This window comes from Epargyreus clarus, unplaced genomic scaffold (assembly GCF_041222505.1).
Source record: "Epargyreus clarus isolate Ecla_fem2 unplaced genomic scaffold, WU_Ecla_fem_2.2 ptg000012l, whole genome shotgun sequence".
Classification (NCBI taxonomy): Eukaryota; Metazoa; Arthropoda; class Insecta; order Lepidoptera; family Hesperiidae; genus Epargyreus; species Epargyreus clarus.
In genome coordinates this window covers 4,537,948-4,555,914 of record NW_027332220.1, presented here as the reverse complement: position 1 = coordinate 4,555,914, position 17,967 = coordinate 4,537,948, and the positions used below count along the sequence as shown (strand labels likewise).

At 33.5% G+C, this 17,967-nt stretch overlaps 3 protein-coding genes across 7 annotated transcripts in view; 1 reads left to right on the top strand and 2 right to left on the bottom strand.

Moving 5' to 3' along the window:
* Positions 1–11,191, bottom strand: part of Chc (clathrin heavy chain) — a 34,159-nt gene extending 22,968 nt beyond the window's left edge. Inside the window, exons 1-5 of one of the 4 annotated variants that reach the window (XM_073078197.1) lie at positions 11,039–11,191; positions 10,758–10,867; positions 7,653–7,884; positions 1,481–1,738; positions 154–342 (exon numbers count right to left, since the gene is read on the bottom strand). In XM_073078197.1, coding sequence (XP_072934298.1) covers positions 154–342; positions 1,481–1,738; positions 7,653–7,884; positions 10,758–10,799 — 721 coding nt within the window. In that variant the 5' untranslated portion in view covers positions 10,800–10,867; positions 11,039–11,191. The remainder of the gene's footprint in view (positions 1–153; positions 343–1,480; positions 1,739–7,652; positions 7,885–10,757; positions 10,868–11,038) is intronic. The other 3 variants (XM_073078198.1, XM_073078199.1, XM_073078200.1) reach the window with 3 other exon arrangements.
* A 261-nt stretch (positions 11,192–11,452) lies between these two features.
* Ufd1-like (ubiquitin fusion-degradation 1-like) lies at positions 11,453–17,069 on the top strand. Of its 2 annotated transcripts, none has more exons than XM_073078194.1 (7): positions 11,453–11,603; positions 11,685–11,805; positions 13,023–13,177; positions 13,710–13,839; positions 14,078–14,220; positions 14,572–14,793; positions 15,064–17,069. In XM_073078194.1, the coding sequence occupies exons 1-7, from the start codon at positions 11,601–11,603 to the stop codon at positions 15,226–15,228; spliced, it is 939 nt and encodes a 312-aa protein (XP_072934295.1). In that variant the 5' UTR covers positions 11,453–11,600; the 3' UTR covers positions 15,229–17,069. The 2 variants fall into 2 exon arrangements, with proteins under 2 accessions (XP_072934295.1, XP_072934296.1); XM_073078195.1 differs by having other exon boundaries at positions 11,461–11,603; positions 11,691–11,805.
* On the bottom strand, positions 16,846–17,841 carry Arpc4 (Actin-related protein 2/3 complex, subunit 4). Its single transcript, XM_073078196.1, has one exon. It carries the CDS (start codon positions 17,729–17,731, stop codon positions 17,225–17,227), a length of 507 nt encoding a protein of 168 aa, XP_072934297.1. The 5' UTR covers positions 17,732–17,841; the 3' UTR covers positions 16,846–17,224.
* Positions 17,842–17,967: the final 126 nt, after the last annotated feature.

The window sequence follows — 17,967 nt, the reverse complement described above, 5'->3', positions numbered from 1 at the left end:
TCATATTATGAGACTAAAACAATAAAAACAAACCTTATACAATTATACATATACAACTGAAGACAGTCTATCAAGTTTAACAGGGTATATACCTTTCAAAACTCATTTGAAATTAGAAACCATAAAGAACGAACGAACTTTCTGTTCACTCACCGATAATGTGCAATTTGCCGCCCTGCGCCGTTCTGACGGCGAAACAGAAGAGGGTGGAGGGTTCGGCGTTGCCCTCAGCTTTGAAGGTGGCGAACGATGCCGCATGCCCTTCGATCGGCTGCGAGCACTTGCGCTCCACTGAATAGAGCTGCATCGCTCCGACAACGCGGTTCTGCTGCGCGGAGATACCTGGTGACATAATATATTGTTGTTAGTCTATTCTTTGGTATGAGACAAAATTGGAAAGATTATTCTAATGGGGTATTTAAAAAAATGTTACAAGAAGCTTTCCTCTATCTTCGCAATGCATAAATTATTCTTCTAGGGTTGCAAATGCGCATAAGGGATGGTGACTCCATTTTGTCACTACTATTGTATACTAGATAGTAAGGATAGTAAGGGTGATCCCTTAGGGCTCCCTATATAGTTAAAAATATACTATGGTATATTTTCCTAAGTCTGTAGAAGTGTCCCTTATAGGAAAATTTAGGGGTATGTTCAAATGGCGAAGTATAAATGTTCGACAGTTAGATATTATTATACTATGAAATAATATCTGTTTTCAATTTCTACACATAAAATTGTTGCATTAAGTGCAATGTGCACAATAACATAGTCTTAAAAATGACTGATTTACACAACTGGCAAGCGACAATAATTATTGTTCCATTAGTGACCTAACACCGTTACCGTCTTCACTGATGATCTAAGTACCGTGTCTTGCGTTTTATGGCTTCACATCCTTTCTTGGAAAACTACACGACAAATTGCAACAAACATATGGCACTAAAGTCCTCTAAATTTCGATCTTTAAACATAAGGTATGAACGTTCAAATGTTATTTTATTAAGGAAACTTCCTTGTAAGTATAATTAAAGAGGCTTCTCAATAAAACTAATGTTTAATTACAGCCATATAGCCATATAGCCTTATAGTCATTTAGCTGTACTTGTATACAACCAAATTAGATTATCAGAAACGTAGTCTTTTCCTAATAGTATATTATCGACCAATTGTATTAACTACACAGAGGAGAAGCACAAATATAATCCTATAAATACATTTAAGGAAACGAGATTTAGTTGAATTCTTACGTTGGTGTCTTTCTTACTATTATAATATCTTATCTAACATTATAATAGCGAAAGTTCGTGAGGATGGATGATTGTTTGTTACTCTTTCGAGTAAAAACTACTTATACAATTTGGACGAAATTTCGCACACGCATAGAAAATGACCTGAATAAGCATATAGGTGTATAACTAGAGTGATACATCGACATTTTGGTGACCCGATGTTAAGCAAGATCTACTTTCAAACCACTTACCGACAAGTAAGAGCCACTGCTGCTTCGCATCTGTTCTGTAGTTGATGATCTGGCAGTCGGAGAGCGAGGAGTGTCTGTCGAACATCTTGACCGGCGTGGAGTCGCCCTCCATCGACCAGTGGTACACCGACATCTTGGTGACCAGCGCGAGGGTGTTCAACGAGATCCACTTCCAGAACACGATGTCCTCGCTCATGGTGTGCGCCTTCATTTTGGACTTCATCTCGATGTTGAAGATCTGCAGCGTTTTCTGGGCTGCTACCATAAATTACATTTCTTAGTATCATTATGGTATAATATTTTTGTAAAATACAAGTAAAGAACACAAATAAAATATGTCCTAAATAAGTAATTTACTAACTTTTCTAAGCACATGCCTCCTTTACTATCATTACAAATTACTATCATAAAAATTAAAAAAAAAGTATTTAATCTTAGTTACATTCTCGATTTCTATGGCAAGGCAAAGCAGTATTTAATAAGTGGTACCTCAAAAATAGATTATGTATATCCAAAATGTTTTATAGCAACACGAACACGAAATAAAAGTGACACAAGACCCCGTATAATTTTACCATTCATAACTGCACCCCAAGACATTTAAAAATTAAAATAAATGAGATGGAGATTATTAGTGGAAGACTAATAGACACTTAAATAAGAAGTAAGAAACTGAGACAAAAAAAAACTCAAACCATTTTATGTAGAATAAATATAAATATGAGCTTAAGTATATTATGAGCAATTGAAGAGTCTACATACATTATATGTATACGTCAGTTATTAATAACCACTAAACTATCCAAAGTTTTGCTTACAAAAGATTGACATCTGACTTGCCTCCTTGAAGTTGTCAAAATTTATATCGCAAACTTTGGATAGATCGAATATTAATAACGGGAGACAAGAAGAGGGCTAGCGATGTTTCGATAATGATTGGAACTTGGAGATTTCCATGGAATCCCAAATTCACGTGAGTCTAGCCTGTTATTTAACAGATAAATTATTCTATGCATACCAAACATGGCGACTTGGCGTAATTGAACTATGACGTCAAAACTTTGGGTAGGGCGCTTACCGAAATTTGGACGGTCGTGTGCTAAAAATGCAAATACCTATGTTATAAGGTTATTGGTCCAGTTTAGCACATATCCAGGCCGACGCATAACGTAAATAAATGTTTTACAGGAATGAGAAATACTGAAAAATATAAAGCAGAGTACTGACCAGGACCATTTGTTATAATGATAAATAACCTTAAGAATCTTTAATTCGTTTCCGAAGATCTAATTAAAATTGTACAAATTTTAATTTATGGATTGGAGGCTTTTGAAACAGACGGATTAATGCACTTCACAAGTTTGCACTTATCGGGGACTATTTGATAAGAACTTGATAGTAGCGTCATACAAACAGTACAGTAAAGTAGTCATAGAAAAAATACGTAAATCACGCCCTTAAAACCTATACATAATGGTCTCTTCCTATTTATGTACACTAAAAAAAAACAAATAAAAGCGTAAATTTCGCCATTAGGACCTATACACAAAGGTCTCTCCTTACCTATTGATGGGGAATCAGCTTGAGCTCTTGGTCAGTATCTACTCTAATTGTCGTTAGCCAATGAGTTAAGATGGTTTTATGGTTCTATGGATATTAGTAGTGTGAATATGTCTGCTATAATGATTTTAAATAAAAAATATATATCTTACTCCCGAATTAAACTCCGTGTTGTCTGTCACCAACCTGCCACTAGGATTCGCTACTATATTTAATAGGACTCAAAATATCTTAGATAAATATATGGCACAATTACTACTAAATGTAGAACATATCCTAATATATACCAGTATGACACGCGAGTTCTGTGTTCAATACCTGACTAGCCAAATATCTAAATAATAAATTTCGATAACAAACGACTAAAAATCCTTTAAGCTCCAACATCGCTGTGAAAAACGCTCATTAGGATCCCTAGAGATTGGGATCTGTGACGTCAGCACGATGCTGGTGGGCGGTTCCCGATATCGAGCATTCTGTGTGGGACGACTGGAAAGGCCATAAGGCAAAAACATCTATTTTAAGTTTTTTTGTGGAGTATTTTCCTTTGATATTTTTAAAAGTTTCTGTTATTTCTATGGATGCAAAACAACAACAAATTTCTCAATTAACAATTTTATGCGACTTATGTACTCAATTGTTTAAAATTATTAAGACTTATTTTAAAAGTGCTCAAGACTTTCCCGTTCGCTTGCGGCAGCACCTCTGTCACACATTTTTGTATATTTCTTAATAATCACATTCAACTAATAGTTCATACACTATATTTAGGTAGGACCTCTGTTCAAGTAAGAAAATTCCATGGACCACATATGGTTACATGGGCCATATGGTAGTTTGTTAATAAAAAGTTAAATAATATGCATGCAGGAAGCTCATTCTCAAATAATAATTGCAATAACCCTTCATTATTATGATTACATAAGAACTGTACTATTGCTATGAAACTATTCAGACCCCAAGCCTACAATAGATATTCTTTGACGCAAAGTATAATAAATGTCAAAGAAAAACTTGAAGAGTCGTTCATGGACCGTCGGTTTTCCTTGACCCTCGTCATGTCACGAGACATTCTGGCATTTGGGGCACAAAAAACATTTCTGAATACCCTTAAATTGTGTTTTTACATTTCAAAAAGAAAAGATTCAAGTAACAAACGAACTTGCAGTTTACCTGATGGTAAGTGATTACTGCCACCCATAGACACCAGTAAGCAATTATAAGCCAAACGCAAAATTATATCGCCGATGATAGATGTTCCACTTTTGAGGACTCATCCACTCCTTTCCATCTAAAAGAAAAATTGCTTCACGCTGAAAAAAGTGTGGCGGTTCTACCTCCCGACCCGAAGAATACTGGCTCTATCGCCTTTCAAAAAGGTTATACGTTACTTTTGTAATTTTCCCTAAATACATATCGCCAATCGACATGACATAGTGGTCTACATATGGCACTGGGAGCAGTTGCATTCGACTCTCGGTGTTGTAAATACCTAGGTACATGTTTGTGTATACTGCATTAGTGCTTATATATGTCTTTGTATTTATGACCCCTCACGGGAAATCCTAGCATGGGGGCTATGAGTGTAGACACTATATGATTTATTTATATAACTTTGTATTTCCAGTACTAATGTCTACCTTAGTTCCTATATAAAAGAATTCATTATGTACATTATTAATTCATTTTTTCATTAAACTTTCATATTATTTTGTCATATTATGCCTTCGAAAGAAAGTTGAGCATATTCCTGGAACATTTAAATTTCTGAAGAATTTTAAAACGAAAGTAACAAGCAAAAATGTACCAAAAATCATTAGAAAGTGTTAATAAAATCTATGCACTGCATCGTCGTCACTTTTCATTAAAATTATTCGTCATCTATATATTTTTCTCTTTTCAGTAATCGCAATGGAACTACTCACTAACGGACATTATAGTTCAGTCCACGTAATGTTAACAATACTTATTGAAAAAATATTTAGCTACTTTTTACAACTCATACTAAGATATATGTATAAGAACAGTTGGCACGAAAACGACTGCCTTCTTATCCACGGGCTCAATGTTCGATCCTTAACGATGTTTTCCAATAGCAAGCCAAACCTTTTAAGGTCGCGTGGAGTCTTTCCATGAAAATTGGGGCAAAATATCCATTACAGAGGAAAAGTGTACGGATTCTGGAACGGCTATAATTCCACACCTACTCGATTCTTTTCAAGTATTAAACAAGTGTTTAAATTGTTTCAGTATTGGTAATCTTCGTCATTAAACCGTCATCACCTCAGGTTTCATAAAATTTTATAGTGTTTTGAAGCTTAACACAGATATTATTGGATTTTCATTATTTGTTAGAAGTGACTCTTATGGATACAGTACACGTCATCTTATCATATGTGTGATATGATGATGTCATCTTAATACTTATGTATATGTTATGGCATACAGTACAAGTATATAGTCTATGCCACCATAAAACAATATCTATATAGTAATATCAGTACAATTAAAAATACAGGGCGTTCACGATACAATTACGATTCCACACATTGCGTGTATTTCTTAGGTAGCGAGAATATGCACGCGTGGCTGACTCATCGGGGCTTTGTATTCCAAGAGGTCGTCGTCATACGACATATACCTTTGAAGAGTTTTCTTTAGTTTTTTTTTGTTTTGCTATACAGGAATACAGGTACATACTATACATTGCCATTTAGCATTAAGCCCCGCGTTTGTAAAAAAAAAATGTAGTCAATAAATATTAAATAAATATATTTGCATCCTCATACGTGTAAGGACTTAAAAAAGTTTTTGACAGTAAACAATACCTTGATAAACAACCCTAATAATAAGGGCTTAAGACATAAACCACCACGCTGGCCAAGTAAGGGTTGATAGACTAAACTATTTTTTTTAATCGTGATCTGTAAGAATCTAAAATAATATGAAAAAAAATCGCAATTGATTTTTGCGAAATCACAATTTCCAAAATGAAACTAAACAAAGGAACAAAAACAAAAAGAAATTCAACTGAAACGAAAATATACAACGCTTACAATTTTATCGATTCGCATACATTGAAAAGCGTTCGAAATGTATACAGGCGCGCTTAACCCCTTTCATCCTTACTTATTCATGTCTAAGCCAATTTGTCCACACACAGAATACGTGTTCAAGTACTAACGGATCCTACTTGTGCCGCCAACTGTAAGTTAATGTTACGTCGTGAACGGAAACAGAGTATCGAGAGGAAATGTTGAACTTTTTATCGCTTCGCTTGCTTACACATTGAATTATTTACTGCACTTGTAACAACGAGAAATCAATAAATGTCTATTTGAATAGTCAAATAACGTTGGGTCTTTCAGTTCATAGATTATTGATCTATGATAATTTATTAATAAAGATGTTTGTAGAGGTTAAAATCGGAATCAGCTGGACTAATATTGTTTCATTTCAAGGGAAACAAATTTTACAAGTTATGTAACAAATCAGCCCAAAAAATTATGTTGTAGATATTATAGATGGACCACGATCTCAAATTTTGTCTTACTAAGAACTTTAAATGTTTTTTTAGCAACTGTTTACACAAAGTTCAATGTCTCGTAACACAATGAGGAATGATAAAGTTGCTATGTTATCAACCATATCAGTTAATTATTAAAATGGCATTAAATATAACCGATTAGTCATCCAGAAATAATTCAATGTTGGTATAGTATTTTATAAGTAAATTACTCTATATTGAATAAACACGTCCGAAATCTGTTTACATAGCGTTAAATCATAACAGAGATAAAAAGTTTATTCGTCTGGAGTGTAGCTTTATCTGTGAAGTAAACACATTCGTTTTATCAGAATTCTATTAAAGTTTATTTATTTGTTCATAAAAATATAAATAACGTCTATCTTAATAATGACAATAGTCTGTTTAATTCCTAAAGAAACTTCCTTTTCACGTCACGATTAAAAATGTAAGACTTATATATGAAAAATGCATTTTTCTATCACCAATTTTAAAACATAATATCAAAGGCCACACTTAAATATGCCTTATAGAGATTGGCAAGCTGCCTGCAATAATGCGACTCGATCCCGCAATCTGCCAAAAGCAAACGCGCGTGGGCGGCTTAAGTTAAGGTTAGCCGCGTCTACCAAAGCCTTAATTGCCAGCAAAGTAATAAATGTCAAGAGCACATAACATGATTTAAATCTTAAAAGTAGGTAAGTGTTTATAGGTTGCATAGAAAATCGATAAGAAAAATAGCATGTCGTTACTTAAGACTGCTTGACCAAGTAATCAAGGAATGACTAATTGATATTATGTTAATTTCAAAAATCCTTATCATGTTTCCTCCAAGAGAATCAATGACTTTCCTCCTGACTTAAAACTGAATTGAGTCATCAGCAATCTTGAAAACGATTTGCTATCATCTTCCTACCTGTAACTGCAGCTCGAGTGGTTGAATTGCTTCGACGAAAGCGACATCTATCAACGTCTACTGCAAGCCAGCATTACGTCACGGCGCCGAAGACAGCTGACGTCACGTACGTGCCCAAGGTTCACACCTTGATGAGACTTAACCATACATAAGGTAGAAAAGGTACACACACTCACCTTCAACGCCTGCCTTGCCCTTGAGCGCGATGACTTTGCTCGCCGGGTTCATGATCGCGGAGTCAGCGCTGATGGGACGTCGTATTGGGTTGGTGGGGTCAGCCATGTCGATGATGACCACCTCTGACGTCTCGCCGACCTTTTCGCGGACGCAGATGAACTTGTCCGACTCCATTGTGAGCGTGTTGAACGATATCGACGCTGGGTTGATACCGACATTTGTGAGCTGTAAGAGACAAAATTGTTAACCAAATTGAAATGTTCCTTTCTCTAAAGTTTTATAATTTTTAAGTATTGCCCAAAAATACCAATTGCCCTTCTTCATTATTAGTGCCAGATCAATCTTCATAAAATATAAATAAGAGTTTATGGTAAATCATAGCCATTCAGTCTTAGTTATAATATATATAAGCTAGCTTTTTCAGTTTTTACTTCAGAGAGTTTATATATTTACTTTAATACTTTTGATTACCAGTGTGGCAGACCTGAATATAACACTGCTACTTCTAAATTTATTCAGTAAATCAAATAATTAATAATTTTCGTAGACTTCAGAAATACGCATAATAATATTATTCCTAACATTATTGATATATATACATCATGACTAGATTATATTTTTGATAGGTTACCTATTCACTGACAGACAAATAAAGGTATATTTTTTAACAAAAAAATACAATTCATTATCATGAACAATGTGCTACAATTTAATTTCTTCCCAAACATGTGTTCATAAGAGAAACAAAGATATTATTGTGTACAACATGTTTATTGTTTAACAAGTTATTTTTGGCTCATCCAGGGTCATGATTTCCTGGTACACAGAAACAAAAAAATATATTGACTGGATTTATTACCAAATTTGTTTCCCTAAACATTAATGGGATTTTTTTTAATTGAAAGTAATTTTACAGGATAATTATTAACACAGTGTTAGTATTATTATATAATAAGTCCCAGTACAGTAATATCTATATATATGTATTTCTTATGTGCGTGTGTATGTCACTGAACTCCTCCTAAACAACTGGACTGATTTTGATGAAATTTGTTGTGTGTTCAAGGGGACTTGAGAATGGTTTAGATTCACAATTTAGTCTGTGGGAAAAGGTTTTTTTAATTAATTTTTAATTTGTAAATAGTTGTTGATTTTGGAATGTTTCACATTGGATTCTACAGACTTTGAAACCATCGCAGTTTCAAATATTCTATCTATTTTTCAAACCCATAAGTGATAAGGGTTCACCCTTAACATTTTTTTATTTATATGGCAACACAACATTTGCCGGGTCAACTTGTTACTGTATATATATGCAATTATTGGCAAATTAAATAAAAATATACAATTTTTGTATGTTGTACCATGTTATGACTTTGCAGTCATTTTTGCAACACGAATTTTGCCTTATAACTGCAGTTTTAGTCCTCACGAGTAGCAACATACCTGTCTCTGGCCTTATGTCCTCAGATAGGGCTCTTTATTTTATTTGTTGATTACAAATTCCATGGGCAATAGGGACAATTACCGTCACATTTAATGCATTATCATTTGCTACTTCCATAATATATATGTAAATAATCTGACTGTATAGTCAAACAGTTAACAATCTCAACACTCTGTTAAGACAATGAGACCCGTTACAATTTTCATAATTTTTTGGCTTCTTGACCAGAGCAAAAGACATTTGTTACACAATTATTTAAAATGTAAAATTATAGAATATAATGCCATACACAATAGAACAGATTTTACAATTTAATATATTCATTTTTCTATCATATTTTATCAATCTAATTCATTTAACATTTATTAAAAACTTGTTCTTTTTACAAAACATCTTACTTGCACTAATTGCACTTAGAATGTGCTCTGCAAACCAATAGCACCCCAAATTTTAATCAGCTTTGAAAAACATTGATATCATTTTGTTACTCAGTGCCAACAGTCAATTGTATCCTTATTTGTCTCTTCCTACACCAAAAGTTTTTAAAACTAAAAGCTCTACCATGTTCCCTTTTATACATGTTCTATTACAAATGAGTGACTGTTTATAGATATTCAATTTTTAAATCTACCCCTTGTTCATCATGTTAATATTCTTCATTGAGATATTGTGTCATTGCTGGGCAAGAGCCTGCTCCAAGAATGAGAAGGGTTTAACCCATAATCTGGCCAAAATAGATAAGTAGACTTTTGTAACATTTTTGTAAAATGGTTTTTAAAGAACTTTTAGGCATGTAGGTTTGTTCACTGTTTTCTTTAAACATTATAATAAATGATAGATAGAGATAATCATAGTACAAACATAGTTTCTAAAAATATCAGATCAGGATGGAATCTGAACCTGAGACCAATAATGCCAGAGGTTGAAATATAGACTGTTAGTCTACCAGTAATATAATAAACAGAATAGATTATATAAAGACCAAAATCCATTTAAAATTTGTAACTTATCCTTAAGACCATCAGGTTTATTCTAATAATTATTTTACTGTAAGAAAGTTCATTTGATTAAACATTTGCAAATATTGTAACTTACATAATAATAATTTAGTAGCATTATTAAAATTCTATATGAATTAATTTGAGATGACTAATCAGTGTTTTGTTACATCTAGTACATATATTCTGTGGGTACCTCCCCTTTAGATAAGGAATTAACTATTCAATAATCTTGTTCATAATCACAGCTGTAATTCTCAGAAAATTAGACAGCTGAAAATAAGCTACTTAGAAATACTTCCTATAGGAAGAATGTAAGAACATTCTACAGGGAATACAGCTGATAGTCATAATAAAGGCTTTGTTTCAAAATTGTTTTTGAATGAGTTTACAAAATTCAATAAGCCTGAGCCAGTTACTCCAGCCATATGATCCAGTGGGAGAAGTGGGGCAAATCAATACCGGTCCCTCCCGAACACAGAAGGGGGTGGAAACGTCAAAAGGCAATTGCGCAATGTCACTACTACTACCACTCCAGCATTACACACTAATTAAACCAACAAAACTCCCCTCAAAATGCATTATAATATCATAATTTACCCCTCGCCCTCCGCTATCGACAAATCCAATAAAACTATAATGGGCGTACTCACCTGTAAGTGCTCCTGAAACCGTATCGGCAATACTTGCGCCATTTTTACGAAACCTCCCGGTTCTAACTACACCTTTACGGCTAATAAGCGACCCTCGGATATCGCGGAGTCTGAAAATTTAACACAAATTCAATTCACTGCCGTCTCATCGGATCGGAAAACACCTTTGAAAGCTTTGACAATCAACATGGCGTTCATTCATGTTTGAAAGAAAAAATGACAATGACCCGAACGCGATAAAAGATTTTTTTGAACTAATATTACTGACTCGAGTTACTCACTGATTTTATTTGATTCTACATGAAGGAAAATTGGTAGTTTTTTGTATTTGCTATTTGTAAGGAGAAATTGTGATTAATGTATCCTCGGCTGCCACATATACAAATGAATGAAAAGAAATGAACGATCATAGAGACAGGATAGAAAGGGATGCAAGAAACAGAAATCGTTGCCATTTCACTGCATACGATCGGATAGTCGCACTTGCTCATGTTTGTTCAAATCGTTTCATTTATTTTCAATTCTTTTAGAAAGTTCATCCATGTTAATTATTTAATAAATTCAATATAATATTGCGAAATTAATTTACATTTATTTATCAAAAGTAAGATACAATTTGCTAGACATAAGTTTTATTTATCTTCGTTTGTTTGGAAGATTAAGAAACATATATGTCCAAAATCTGTCATTGAAACATGACAATGATGACAATGACAAATTGAATTGTTTTGCAAGTTGTCATTGTGTAGCAGAAAAATATCAAAAAATTTACGCCTTGTTACCTGTTTAATTTGTTGTTTGTTCTTTCATTAAAAGTTGTGGTATCGATAACAAAGCTTCACAATGGTAAAACAGCATTACTGGTATTCATTTATTAAGTCTATATCGTTTGAATTTCCATTGTCTGCTTAAAATACACGTATTTAGTTTCAGTTTGGATTCAACATGTTCCACGAGATTACAAGGCCTTTTATTATGACCTATCGCTGTTACTCTGTCTCTATGCTGCCAGGAAACGAACGCCAGGACGTCGAAAGAGGAGGGAAAAGTAAGACTAGTGCAGTATGTAATACTATATAAATATAGAGTTCAATGCTTAGGTCACTTTCGTTTATAACCCACTATCACCATCGTAGAAGGTTTAAGTACTTGTATAAGCTATAAATCCTGTAAAAGTTGCTTGATGTTCAGCAGATGGCATAGATATCTTTACTACTCGCTCCAGGGTTAAGGTAGTTATCAGCTGTAGGCAGGGTTGATGATATATACCTTTCCCAAACCCCAAATGTACATTATTTTAGTAATTTTATATTGAGTGGTCTGCTTTTCATATATAATTAGGAGAGCAGTACTTGATGTAGTCCTTTAAGCCTTAATTAGCACATATAAGTTGTATCTTCATAGTAAGGCAATTTTAACAGTTAGTTAATCCAAAACTTCAGTGTGCACACTAAACTTAAAACTAACTATACCTCAATTATTGACCTTGGAAACACCACAATCTTATAGATGTCAACACAAGAGAATTTCATCTTGCAGTGTGTAATTCAATTGTACTAGTCACAGATGAATAGGTATGTAGCTAAATACCTATAAATCTGGTTTAGACTGATTTTATTGTTATGCTGCTTACAGCCCCCATAATAGGAATGATGGGTAATTTTGTCCTGTAAGCTCTTATAAATGTTATATCTTAAGAAATTTCAGATTGTTTTATATTGCATATGTAATGGCACACGTTACACCAACACAAATACATACCATTCTCTTGCAGTTAAAGCTTAATTATAAAGAAGTATTAGTCTCTTCCCTCAAATAAAGGGGAGGGCTAGAGGGTACTCCCCCTCTTTGGCCCAACGTGGAGGTGGAGAGAGGTAGCCTGTTATTAATATGTTATCAATCTATCCAAAGTTTTGTATATTAAGGCTCCACATTTCACAATGTATTCATATAAGACAATATCAAATTTCAATCAATATAAAAAAATTATGGATTGATATTAATAATGGGCTATGATGTTGTAGATTTGTGAAAGCTTTTTAAAGGTGGTAGAACCCTTTGTGGTTCGACTCCAGCGGCACCACCGCCACACCTATTTCTACCTAATAACAGGGGTTGATTACAGACGTCCATGGGCGGCAGTAGCCACTTACCACCAGGTGGACTGCATGCTCGTCTGCTACTCTTATATTATTAAAAAAAATATATATATCTTTCGCAACTACTAACTTAAGGTTTATTACCTTATTACCATCTATTTTCCAGTAATTATGCCACCTTCAGCCCTGGAGCAACTGACCAGGTTAAACATTGAGTACCCAATGATTTTTAAACTCACAAACAAGAAGACTAAGAGGATCACTCACTGTGGTGTGTTGGAATTTGTTGCTGATGAAGGCAAAGTCTATCTGCCACATTGGGTATGTAATGTATAGTAAAATTTAACTTGTAATATATAAAATGTGTATAGTGTAAAAATGAATCGCTAAATCTGTTGCTAAGAGCAAATCTCGACATCGGTTGAACCAATTTCGCAAATTCTTTTTATATAATATTCCGTGAAGTACGAGGATGGTTCTTAAGGAGAGATTTTTTTCTATATTCCCATACAAAAGATTCGTAATAATACTTACAAGTAAATTTGAACTTTAATAATACAACTTTTATAATATTATTATTTTTTTAACTGATAGTGTCAACTAAACATAACATATGTATGTGTATGTATATGTGATAGTGTGTGATGTATAACTTGACTCAATAAAGATTGTGATTTAAAATTGGGAGTTCTGTAAATGTTACATGAACAAAAAGAGTGGTAAATAAAAATGTATGTAATAACATGTAGAAAGTAATACATTTTTTTTATTCTAAATGAAAATATATTTTTCCATCACTTTCTTTTCCTATATTATTGTCCAATAAGATTCTGATAGGAGTTTGTGTTGTCAGATGATGGCGAACTTGGTATTAGAAGAGGGAGCATTGATTCAAGTTGAAAGTGTTTCATTACCGGTAGCAACATTCTCAAAATTCCAGCCATTGTCTGAAGATTTCCTGGATATCACAAATCCTAAAGCAGGTTTGTATAATAAAATTGTTTACTAGTAGATTTTTAATCATTTTCTTTTGGAATTTTCCCAAAAAATGTCACATAGTATGTTGTATAGAAATTTCGTAATGACACAAAAACATCACATATAATTGTGATTGTTGTGTATGTGTATTTTGTGTTACAAAAACAGTTTTTTTTCAATAAAAATGGATTTCGTGTTTGAATTAGTGTAATTAATTGTTATATGTAATCCTTTATGTTACAGTATTAGAGAACTGTCTAAGAAACTTCTCATGCCTTACAACTGGTGACGTGATTGCCATCAAGTACAACTCTAAGGTGTATGAGTTGTGCGTATTGGAGACCAAACCTGGAAGCGCTGTTATCATTATTGAGTGTGATATGAATGTATGTGAATTTAATTTTGATTGTTGTATTTATTTAAGTATTATGTTGTCATAAAAAATCACCATGTACACGTGTAGTGTTCACTTAATTTCGTAAATCATAATTGAAATAAATGCCTATAACGTGAAAGTCAATAGCAGCATTCAACAAAAAGATAAAATGCTTAAAAATATAGGCTTTCTACGTTTTTGTAACAGATATTTACAGAAAGATCTCTTTCGTCAGTTTATTGGACGTTCGCTCAGGCGGTAAATTTAAATTACGCATTGGGCGATTAAAAACCACGCCACGCCACTAATTATATTAGAAATAATTTGATAGTAATATAGTTATACTAAATTTATTATTCAGGTCGATTTTGCACCTCCTGTCGGTTACAAAGAGGAGGGCTACACATCCAAAAATGGAGAAGGCAGTACGAGCGACAGTGGTATGGACGAGGACCCGGCAGCCATGATGCCAGAGACCAGCGGGTTCGTGGCGTTCAGTGGGGAGGGCAATCGTTTGGACGGCAAGAAGAAGAAGCTGACTAGCGAAAGTGACTCGGAACCCCAAGCGACACAGTCAAGACAAGTATTTACTTTTTTATTTAACAATATTTATTATGTGTTAGATGTATAAGGGGAGAGAGGGGTCCAAACATCTTAAGTCAGAGGCGTAATATGGGGGCGAAGAGTGCGGTTCACCTCAGGCGGCACTTTTAGGGGGCGGCAAAATGTCTTAATTAGGAAGACTATTTTTCGAGTAGAGACCAAGAGATTTTTCATCCTTTATAGAGAATGAAGGTAGAACTGACATTTGCAAAGTTACGCATTGTGTAAAGAGTTCATATTTTTTTTCCAGCCCTATGTACGCGGTATACCCGATTATGATTACGTGATCGGTACTCTGCGCTTCATAAGAAACTCGCGGCCAGCCAGTGCGAAGGAGGAGGCGCCCGCGGCAGAAACTTTCCAAGCCTTCAAAGGCGAGGGATTCACATTACGGACTGCTAAATCTAAAAACTGATGAACATTTAATATAGATTTTTTTACAGCTTTTAAAATGTCGGAACACGTTTTTATACACATACAATTCCAATTGCAGCTTCATTGATATAAACTAAAATTTATATTCATGAATCCATTACATTTCGTTAGATTCTTAGAATGTACATGAGTCACATTTTTAAGGTACATTGTAGACCAAAATTATGATTTTAAAATCACATTTCTAGCTTCGATAATTTCACTTTGTAAGCCTATCCAGTCATTTACATCTTCAGTGCCACATATCGAATTAGTAAACTATAATTAAGTTTTATTAATGTAAACAGGTTAAGGCAATTGATAGTTTCTATAAATTAATACCTCAGATATTTAAAATTTGTAGGCGATTAAATTTATTTTGTGAAATTTAATTAGCAAATGAGCTTGAAGTGGTCACTGCCACCACTAGACATCTGTAATCACCTCAATATAGTATGAAACTCGGACCTGAATTTAATCATAGATTGAAGTTAGCTTTGTTAGCTTTTACCTAAGGTGAAACTCCATAATCAAACCTTCATTGGCTTCATTGTCATCCTTCAAACCAGACACAGCCTAAATAATGGTATAAGGTGCAGATCTGGAGTGAAATTGCAGATTTAGTAATGTAGAAAGACTTGTAAGTCATAATGGGTTACGAGATAAAACTTGCACCATTTTTTTGGTTTGTATTGTGCCTTAACATGCTGATAGACTCGTTTTTAGCTAATCCTAGCTCCAAGGCAATAGATACTCACTGCAAGTCCATATAAGAAAATTTGTTTTTGAGTTCGTATAAGAAAGTATGATGGTGAAATTGCAGTATTTATTGTCAATATAGTATAATAACCCATGTATAAAGACTTAGAATGGTTCATATTGGATTTTCACGTTGATATTACATTTTACAAATTTTAAATACACCTATTATAAATGAACAGTGATCATTTCCTGTCAGTTATAATGCTTGTGAGGGTTTAAGCCTTAGCCCATGTCACTTGCCGTCTGGGTTGGTAGACTTCTTTAAAACATTACTATTATAATATATATATTGATCTTGTTAATTTTATGTGTATGAATGACTTTTAATAAATAATTAGATTTATAAAAACTTTTAGTAAGCACATCAAAATTTAAAAAATATTGTCATTCTTTAATTGAGATATTTTTGTTAAATTAGATTGTTTTTTTGTTATTTCACATGTTGTCCCATTAACAATCAAACCCAATTTCCGTTGTATTTAAATTTTTGGAGTGATTTGTGATAATGTGAATCATAAAACTGATTAAATAAGTTGCAAAAATAATTAAAATTGGTTGGTTATTGTTTTTTGAAAAACAGAAATTCTGTCATTGTTATATGCACTAGCAACTCTAGCCAGTTTTTAAAGCTAATTATTATTTTTTTGCTGGCTTTGCTTTGATTGAACCGTTATATTTTTACAGCAATAGTTTAGTTGGTTGTTATTTTTACAGATGCCACAATGCATATGTATGATTAACGTTGTGCATAATTGATATTCTTTTTATCAATTACTTTAAAACTATGAAGACATTATGATTAGCAGAATGTCAAATGTGTTAAAAAGAAACATTGGCTGTGAATTAAGTACACAAATTGTCTTAAAAAAGAATAAAATTTATTAATGCACCTATAATACAGTTCAATGTTTACAAGACAGAGTAAACCTTATATCAACTTACATAATATTTCAATGCGAACAAGCAATAATATTTGTGGACCCGAATAAAAGTAACTTAACTAAATGTCCAAAATGTAACAATGAACACCCGAAAGGAATACTGTTAATACTTAAAATTAAAGAATGTGGATAATCTGTATTATTGTTTTTTTTTATTATTATTTTAATCAGACTATATTGACATTGGCAGAGTAATATTAAACTAAGTCATTAAAATTTAAAACCAATGACAGATAATGCATGGAAATTTTCCATATTATGACTGAGCATTACACAAGTTTCTGAAGTTTGAAGTTAGAATCGCTTCAAGAACTCCTCCGAACAGATTCTGGCGCGAGCGTTTACGGCCAACTTCATCTCGCTTATCTCCTTATCAATTTCTTCCATGAAATATATCACAAAATCAACCAGCTTGTGCTTATACATCTGTTCAGTGTGGAAGTTTGTAATCAGAAAGCTGATATGATATCCGTCAACCGGTTTCCGTCGAAGTACGATAAAGTTTTCCGCCCGCATCATCATAAACCGCATAAACTTTTTACACAGGATTTTTTCAATCTCATCCGCTTGTTTGATCATAATGCTCACTCTTATTGAGTTAATGGATGACTCAATTAATACTTTTTCGTTCGCGTTCCGCGAAATGATTACCGGATTCAGCAATAGCTCCTTACTAGTGCCCACTTCCACCTCGGGTTTGTTGTATCTTTCGACCACTTGTGATGAAAAGTGTTCTAAACACATAGCCGATGTAAGCGTATGGCGGACGGCAGTTAAATAAGGCTTTAACGTAGCCGACATTTTTATAATACAATATTTACAACAAGATAAAATCTTCCTTTTACCACACCTATTATATTCTGTTTGTCACTTCACATAAGTCATTTGACAGCTCTCGCTTCACCTCATGTCATGTCTTATCGAATATGTGTCATCGTGGAAGCCAAAGACAATTTATTTTTATTGAAACTGTGCTCCACTATAAATCCTTTATTTTAGTATAATGAAACAGTTATGAAATATAATATATAAACAAA

Excerpts from the sequence above, each read along its gene's own strand:
- Ufd1-like (XM_073078194.1), top strand. Across the intron at positions 11,806-13,022 it reads CGTCGAAAGAGGAGGGAAAA|TAATTATGCCACCTTCAGCC; the intron begins GTAAGACTAGTG and ends TCTATTTTCCAG. Across the intron at positions 14,794-15,063 it reads AAGCGACACAGTCAAGACAA|CCCTATGTACGCGGTATACC; the intron begins GTATTTACTTTT and ends TTTTTTTTCCAG.
- Arpc4 (XM_073078196.1), bottom strand. The coding sequence starts at position 17,731 with ATGTCGGCTACGTTAAAGCCTTATTTAACTGCCGTCCGCCATACGCTT.